The following is an 8,247-nucleotide window of genomic DNA, read 5'->3' as shown; positions in this document are numbered from 1 at the left end:
TTCCTAGGTACGACAGAGCGACCACTTCACTCGACACGCCTGTTCTGGGGTGGAAGAACCGGTGATTTATCCTCTCATTTGGTGCCTTTGCGGTGTGAGACCAAGCCTCTGTTGGTTTTAAACGTCACATCTGTATGTGTGTGTGTATGTATGTAGCCGATGTGTGAGTGTTTGGGTGCGCGCATATGTGTGTATATACCATGTGCTAGAGCGCATTGCCGTTGCTAAAACAGAATTGTTTAGAGCGTGACAGACAGTGCGTGTAGGAGCTGCTGGACGCTCGACTCCAGACGCAGAAGAAAACATGTCAGCGAGTCAACAGCTGGCCCTGGGTCTCCGCTCTCTCTAGTCATAGCGGGGAAGAGAGAGAGAGAGAGGATGTATGCGTTCCTCCATCCGTTCCAGTGTTAAGGGAATAACTGCATGGAGGAGGAATATCCGCTCTAACAGGCCGTAATTTGACGTCGCTGCCGCGCGCGAGAGAGAGAGAGATTGACTGAAGAGATTCTTCCATTGGACTGACTGGTGAGACGCCTAATTGTCTAGGTAGAGAGACATATAAAGATGACGAGAGAGAGAGCGGTGGTAGAGAAAATAAAAAATATAAATAAAGGGGGGGGGGGGGACATGGAAATTGGCTTAGAGAGGGATAATTCCTTTTTTTTTTAAAGCCGTGTGTGTGTGTGTGTGTGTGTGTGTGTGTGTGTGTGTGTGTGTGTGTGTGTGTGTGTGTGTGTGTGTGTGTGTGTGTGTGTGTGTGTGTGTGTGTGTGTGTGTGTGTGTGTGTGTGTGTGTGTGTGTGTGTGTGTGAGAGTGAGAGAGAGAGAGAGGGCAATGTCTGTTATCTGACAGGCTGTTCATTAAAAACACGTCTCTTGTTTCATTTGATTCATTTCGTTGGGTTATCAAAACACGCCATTATTAATAATTGTTGACTTTTTGTTTGTGTTTATGTTGTTGTTTGTGTTAATCCAAAGATGGAGTCGCTGTCAGATGCTGCTGGCGACTATTAACAGCGAGCACCGGAGCCCTTTTTGGAGAAGCTCCAGAACTTGTTGGGACCCGGCGGGGAAGGAACTGAGGGAGAGCAGAGGATAAACCGCTGGATAACGGCCGTTAACCGCTGGATAACGGCGCTGACTGACTGGCCTCCTATCATCATAACCCTTGGATCATAAAAACACCGAGACAAACGAGAGCAAGAGAGACAATATGTGGCATCTCCGTCATTCTCAGCTCTGAAAGAGTCTCTGAGAGGGGAGCTGGTGGTCGTTAAAAACAGACGAGGGATACCGGTCTCGATCAGTTTGGGAGAAAGTGACAAGACCCCTCGCCCCGCCCATCTCCTTCACATCTGTCAACTGAACGAAGGGGAGCCTCCTTCCTCTCACAGTATTATTATCACCAAGTCCTCTTTTTACTGTGTTAATTTTTTTAAGATTGTGCCCATCCGGTTATTTAATTATTTTTTCGCGGGGCGGTTTAGGCTGTTTTTCTGTCATCGCCCCGTTTGTCATCAATTTTGTTGTGTTTCGGGTCGTTTACGGTTATGCTGCGCTGTCACTGACCAATTGTTTGTGTAAATACAATAGCCTACATGTTGACACGGACTCCCGGAGTCCCTCTTGTGGAATAAAGCAAGAAAAAAGGGGGGATTAAGAAAAGGAAAAAGAAATAAAAGCTAGTTTATAAGAGACTCACACGGAGCCGGCTATATGAAGATGCTGATGTGTGACCGGGGCGTCCAGATGCTGGTGACCACCGTGGGGGCATTCGCGGCGTTCAGCCTGATGACCATCGCGGTGGGCACAGACTACTGGCTGTACTCCCGGGGCACCTGTAAGTCCAAGAACAGCGGCGACAACGACACCGGCCGCAAGAATGAGGAGGTCATGACGCACTCCGGCCTCTGGCGGACCTGCTGTCTGGAAGGTAAGGCTACACGTGATCTCTCTCTCTCTCTCTCTCTCTCTCTCTCTCTCTCTCTCTCTCTCTCTCTCTCTCTCTCTCTCTCTCTCTCTCTCTGTGTGTGTGGGGGGGGGGGTTACTGGAAGTATGGTCATGTAAAGAACAGATGATGTTTTATTTTGTGTACCACTACTGTTGTTGTTGTTGTTGTTTTTGTTGATGTGTGTGGTTGTGTTGGGCAGACTGTAAGCATTGGGAATGGCCTACTCTGTAGACATCATCAATGTAAATCTAAGTCAGGGTGTAAAACATGGACCATAAGGAGGCTTTAGGACGGTTTCTTGGTGATTATTACCCATGTCTGCAGCTCTCACACCTTACATGCATCCACATGCATGTCGTCAGAGGTCACACAGTGAGACCAATAGGGTTCATTTAATTCTGAGAATCAGTCTTAAATTAACATGAGGATGAGGATTTTACTGTACAGAGGTTGGGATAAGCCAGTGCACTGTATTCCTTAAAACTCAGGGGGGGGGGTCACTTCATGTTCAAGGTTGATGTTGATATTAGAACAGACAACCCACCGGCAATACACTGAGTGTTAGTTTAACTCAGAGTGTAAAATGGATCTGTATATGTTAGGATTTTACTGTGCACTATGGACAATGGACAATGTCACCGTGTTGGACAGTAAGCACATTTACTTGAGTACTGTTTTTCAGTAATTTTTTTAAAGGGAGTACACCATGAATTAAAAAAAAATATATATATATTTAATATCATATTGTTTATGTCCCTCAAACGTTTTTCAAAAGGTTTGAACCTAAATCAAGCCTCAGATATACTCATTCCAACTACCTTCTCTCTGGCTTATAAAGCACTTTCACCTGCAATACCACATTGTCCTGTTTGGCACGGGGCGCTATTGAGCCAGTTTGTATGCATGTTATCTCCTGGTTCTGTGTGGAAAAAGTAAAAAAAAAAAAATCAGAAGAAAAAAAATGATTTTTATTTTTTTGGTTGGAACTGAGAAACGGGAGGGATTGGACCAAATCAGTTTGGCCTGTTTTGAGACCAATTTACAGAAAACCCCAGATTTGCTGTGAAAGCCTGAGTGTTCAAACTGGGGTATTTTGGGGGATAGAAGAGAGGTAGGGGAGACCAAAAACACAAAAAAAGAAGAAAAAGTTAAAATTCATGGTGTAAGTAATACGTTTTTTTTTTTCGTTTTTTGGGCGGTGAAACCGCCCCTATATGTGAGGTTTGTAAATTGCACCCCCCCAACCCTGCGCTGTGATTGGCCACCAGTGTACCCCCCTAACCCTGCACCGTGATTGGCCAATCACAGTCTATTCAGGACTGTGATTGGCTAGTGAAACATGACACATGTGCATAGCCCTATAAATAGGACTATGCACTTTAAAAAAACACATTTATGTTTTTTTTTAAGTTAAGGGTGTACAATGGTTGGTCCACAATATTACTTTTCTTTAAGTGAACTTCCATCACTGTGATGACCACTGTGACCACACCGCCCACTTCACACTGGGTGTGATTTTTGGGCGGTGAAACCGCCCCTATATGTGAGGTTTGTATTTTGCACCCCCCCAACCCTGCGCTGTGATTGGCCACCAGTGTACCCCCCTAACCCTGCACCGTGATTGGCCAATCACAGTCTATTCAGGACTGTGATTGGCTAGTGAAACATGACACATGTGCATAGCCCTATAAATAGGACTATGCACTTTAAAAAAAACACATTTATGGTTTTTTTTTAAGTTAGGGGTGTACAATGGTTGGTCCACAATATTACTTTTCTTTAAGTGAACTTCCATCACTGTGATGACCACTGTGACCACCGCCCACTTCACACTGGGTGTGATTTTTTGTAAGCTGGTGACTTAAACTCCGTTACATTTTAAATAGAAATATTATACTTTTGATTCCACTACATTTGAAGGGACTCTTGGGATATGCATTATGAATGAACCGCTTAAGAACTATTCCAAATGTAGTGAAAATTGCTGATCTACAAGCACTCAATGTGCGTGACACGTTGAGTGCTTGCAGATCAGCGATTTTCACAATAAATTATGTCATAATTTGTAGGCAAGTACTTGAGTATTTAACGTACTATATTACACACATAAATACATGGACTCACAAAGAGTGACAGGACATTGCTGGATAATACATTTGTGGCATTAGAATGAACTCAAAAGTGTACATATACATTAGCAGCTGACAACGAGGCGATCGGCCATAAGATGTATGTAAATCCCTGCTAAATAAAATCCTCACAGTTGATTTAACTGTGAGAGTGTGAAAACAATGAATTAGTAAGGGTCCATTTGCATCCATATACTCAGTAAAATAATCAATTCTAATGTATCCATTTGGAACCCTGACAGTGTATACCATTGCTGATCCATTTGGTTATATTTGTACACTATCAGAGATAAATTGACACTCATGATTTAACTGTATAGGTCAAGAGTGCAATATACTATATATATATTTATATATATTACACTTTCAAAGTTAGATAAACACTGAGGATTTGAATGTGTGCATATACTGTAGCTGTACATCAGGACAGTATATCATATCGTTGCTGTTGGGTGGAAACATTGTATGTCTAAAATGGTGAAAATAGACGATCTACAACGCGTTGTGAGCTTGTAGATCGGCTATTTTCACAACTTTTGTGCCACGCTCTTGTATGATGAACTAGGGCATTCATTTACGGGGGGGAGTTGAAATATGGAGCTACAATGTTTCTGCCACGACGGCAACAATATACTGTACTTTGTGTTCTCCTATAAAGTGGAAACTAAACACCCACATGGATGTGATGTGAGCAGAGGAGAGAAGGAGTAATGGGAGAGGAGAGGGAGGGATGAAATGAGACAAAGAGCAGTTCTAGAGAAAGAGAAGGAGAGGAAGGAATTTAAACTGGCAGGGAGGAAGGACTAGAGGTGAGAACACACACATTTTAGTGTGTGTGTTGTGTTGTGTTGTGCTGTGCTGTGCTGTGCTGTGCTGTGCTGTGCTGTGCTGTGCTGTGCTGTGCTGTGCTGTGCTGTGCTGTGCTGTTGATGTTCTGTTGGGTTTCGTTGCTGATGAAGGCCTCACTATGATGGTAAGAACCTTTCAAACAGAGAAGATTTGTCTTTATACAAGGGGCACTACTACACTGTCAAATCCGGAGCGGAAAGGGTATTTTACTTTTTATACCCACTGTACTTTGTATCTAACCACTTCAACCGAGAGTGCTTCAACCCTTTAGTTAGTGTCTTAGTGAAGCGGACTTGAGTTACAACTTCAGTTCCACAATTGACCGCTGCTTGTTTTTTTATTAATTTCACTAACCCCTAACCCCGCCCACTTTGACCCATATGTTGTTAAGCGGAGTCACGCAGGGCTCTATACTAGTGTCTTGTCTGTTTTCGCTCTAAATTATACATCTTCACTGAAAATAGCCGATCTACAAGCTCACAGCGCGCTGTATTGCGACCAGGTGGCAAGTAGCTCTGATCCATATAGCGTTAGAAGGAGTTCTCTTTTTGGGGGAGAATGGCATTAGGACTCTCCAAGATATTAATGGATCGGTTAATATTCTTGACTTTCAAGATATAGTCTCAAAATATGGTATCGATAGGCATTCTCTATTCTTTTATTTCAGAGTGAGATCCGCTTGTAAGGCCTATAGGGTTCCCTGGGGTACTGAGTTAAAAGACCATCCCATTCTTAGCTGGTTCAAGAGAGCTCCTAAACGAATAGTGTCATATTCATATGATCAATTAAATTCTCAAAAATATACACCCTCGGCAGGAATGAAAGCCTGAAACAGATTTTGGGCTAGAATTGGACTGGGATGCTCTTTGGGACAATGTGGCTGGTGCATCAAAAAATCTAAATCATCAGTATATACATCTTGAGTTTTGTCACAGAGCATATGTAACTCCCAGAATCAGGCACCGAATGGGATTGGCACCTGACCCGTATTGCACAATCTGTGCCCCGGGAACCTTGGGCTCTTTTGTCCATATGGTATGGGAATGTCCGGGGATTATGGAGTTCTGGGGAAATGTGTTGGGGACTTTAACAAACTTAATGGGAGTACAACTGCCAATGGACCCATTTGTACATCTTTTGAATGATGACTCTAAACTGTCTCTTACTGCAAAGTCACGCAAAATTTGGCTGGCAGGACTTACAGCAGCCAAAAAGATTATAGTCCAGCGCTGGAAACCTCCACATGACTTATCCAAAACACACTGGCTAAGGAGCTTCTTGGACATTGCCTATCTAGAATTGTCGTCGGCCAGGATTAACCATGCTCAACAGAGGACAATTTCACTGTGGACAAACCTGATATCAGATCTACTGACTTGATCCTGTGTGTTGTGTGAATATGTGGAAGGAGGGCGGGGTGGGAAGGGATTGGGGGATAGAGAGTGGGAAAGGGAGAAGGGTGGGGGATACTGAGTTAAATTTCTGATGGTTCTGTACTTGAAACGCATATGTCTTTATATATGTAAAAATCAATAAAAATTGAATAACAAAAAAAGAAGAGTTCTCTTTAACGCTATGCGCCCTCTACAGATCTGGTCAATGGAATTCTTCTATTGACAAGATCTGTAGGGGGCGCAGTGGAGTAACTGTGAGGTGGATTACTTTCTTTTCTGGTCAAAAAGTGTATTTTACACGGAAGGTGGGGGGCTGAAAGTCTTTCCACCAAGGAGAGTATAGGCTTTCAACACGTTAAAACCGTCTTATTTTGGTGAGTAGCGAAAGTCTATTCTTTATTTTTACTAAAGCAGAGAGGCTGCACTACCGGAGGTATGCGGGCAATGGCCGAAAAGTCACATAGCGTTAAGGAGAACTCCTTCTAATGCTATGGACCAGAGCTAGGAAGCATTCGTTTTTTTAAATTAAGCCAATACGGAAGTGCCAAGTTCCCTGTAGTTCTCATTATTGGCCTAGCAGGTGTCGCTATTTCCCCCCTTGCTGGCTGCAGAACAATTACCACGCCATTGATTACAATGGGGATTTGACCAGACTTTACACTTGATTTTATTACCTTAGTAATCATTGTCATAAATACTTTATACTTTCAGTGTAGTTTAAAGTCTTCATTCAATTACCATGATACCGGTATGCGTTTTTTCAAGTTCAAGTAGTTAATATGAGGGCTGAGGGTTTTAGTTGGGTTGAAGTGGTTAATATCAGGGCTGAGGGTTTTAGTTGGGTTGAAGTGGTTAATATCAGCGCTGAGGGTTTTAGTTGGGTTGAAGTGGTTAATATCAGGGCTGAGGGTTTTAGTTGGGTTGAAGTGGTTAATATCAGCGCTGAGGGTTTTAGTTGGGTTGAAGTGGTTAATATCAGGGCTGAGGGTTTTAGTTGGGTTGAAGTGGTTAATATGAGGGCTGAGGGTTTTAGTTGGGTTGAAGTGGTTAATATGAGGGCTGAGGGTTTTAGTTGGGTTGAAGTGGTTAATATCAGGGCTGAGGGTTTTAGTTGGGTTGAAGTGTTTACGCGTGGAGAGGATTAACCACTTAAACCACTGAAACCCCAGCATCCGTATTCTGGGGGGAAACATTTGCAGAATTCACGTTGTAGATCGGCTATTTTCAGTAAATTGGTTTAATTTAGAGCGAAAACAAAAAAGACACTAGTATAGAGCCCGGAGGGACTCCGCTCGACAACGTATGGGGTTAAAGTGGGCGGGGTTAGGGGTTAGTGAATGAATAAAACAAGTGGAGGTCAATTGCGGAACTGAAGTACAAATCTATTACGTGTGTGTGTGTGTGTGTGTGTGTGTGTGTGTGTGTGTGTGTGTGTGTGTGTGTGTGTGTGTGTGTGTGTGTGTGTGTGTGTGTGTGTGTGTGGTGTGTGTGTGTGTGTGTGTGTGTGTGTGTGTGTGTGTGTGTGTGTGTGCATGCGTGTGCAGGCATGTGTGTGTGTTTGTGTGTAGTCTGACGCAGCCAAACATAACATTTCATTCTGGGGTTGTAGAAGGCTATTAGAAAGCCAGATGGTGCAGGTATGGGGTATGGTTACACACGCACGCACGCACGCACGCACGCACACGCGCACACACACACACACACACACACACACACACACACACACACACACACACACACACACACACACACACACACACACACACACACACACACACACACACATACAAATGGACAAATTTTCAAGTAAGCCGCCAAGTAGCCACAGCTGTGGGAGCAGCAGGCAAGTTAACGCTGTACAGGAATACATAGTGTTAGCACGCGCACACACACACACACACACACACACACACACACACACACA

At 43.6% G+C, this 8,247-nt stretch overlaps 1 protein-coding gene across 1 annotated transcript in view; it reads left to right on the top strand.

Moving 5' to 3' along the window:
- Positions 1–1,715: 1,715 nt before the first annotated feature.
- Positions 1,716–8,247, top strand: part of cacng3b (calcium channel, voltage-dependent, gamma subunit 3b) — a gene marked incomplete at both ends in the record, with an annotated part of 39,930 nt that continues 33,398 nt past the window's right edge. Inside the window, one exon of the mRNA XM_080447653.1 lies at positions 1,716–1,932. Within this exon, the coding sequence (XP_080303779.1) occupies positions 1,716–1,932 (217 nt within the window). The remainder of the gene's footprint in view (positions 1,933–8,247) is intronic.

The sequence above is a fragment of the Gymnoscopelus braueri genome (genome assembly GCF_963280865.1).
Source record: "Gymnoscopelus braueri genome assembly, chromosome: 13".
Classification (NCBI taxonomy): Eukaryota; Metazoa; Chordata; class Actinopteri; order Myctophiformes; family Myctophidae; genus Gymnoscopelus; species Gymnoscopelus braueri.
The sequence above is the reverse complement of the archived record's forward strand: the minus strand, read 5'-3'. Positions and strand labels throughout refer to the sequence as shown.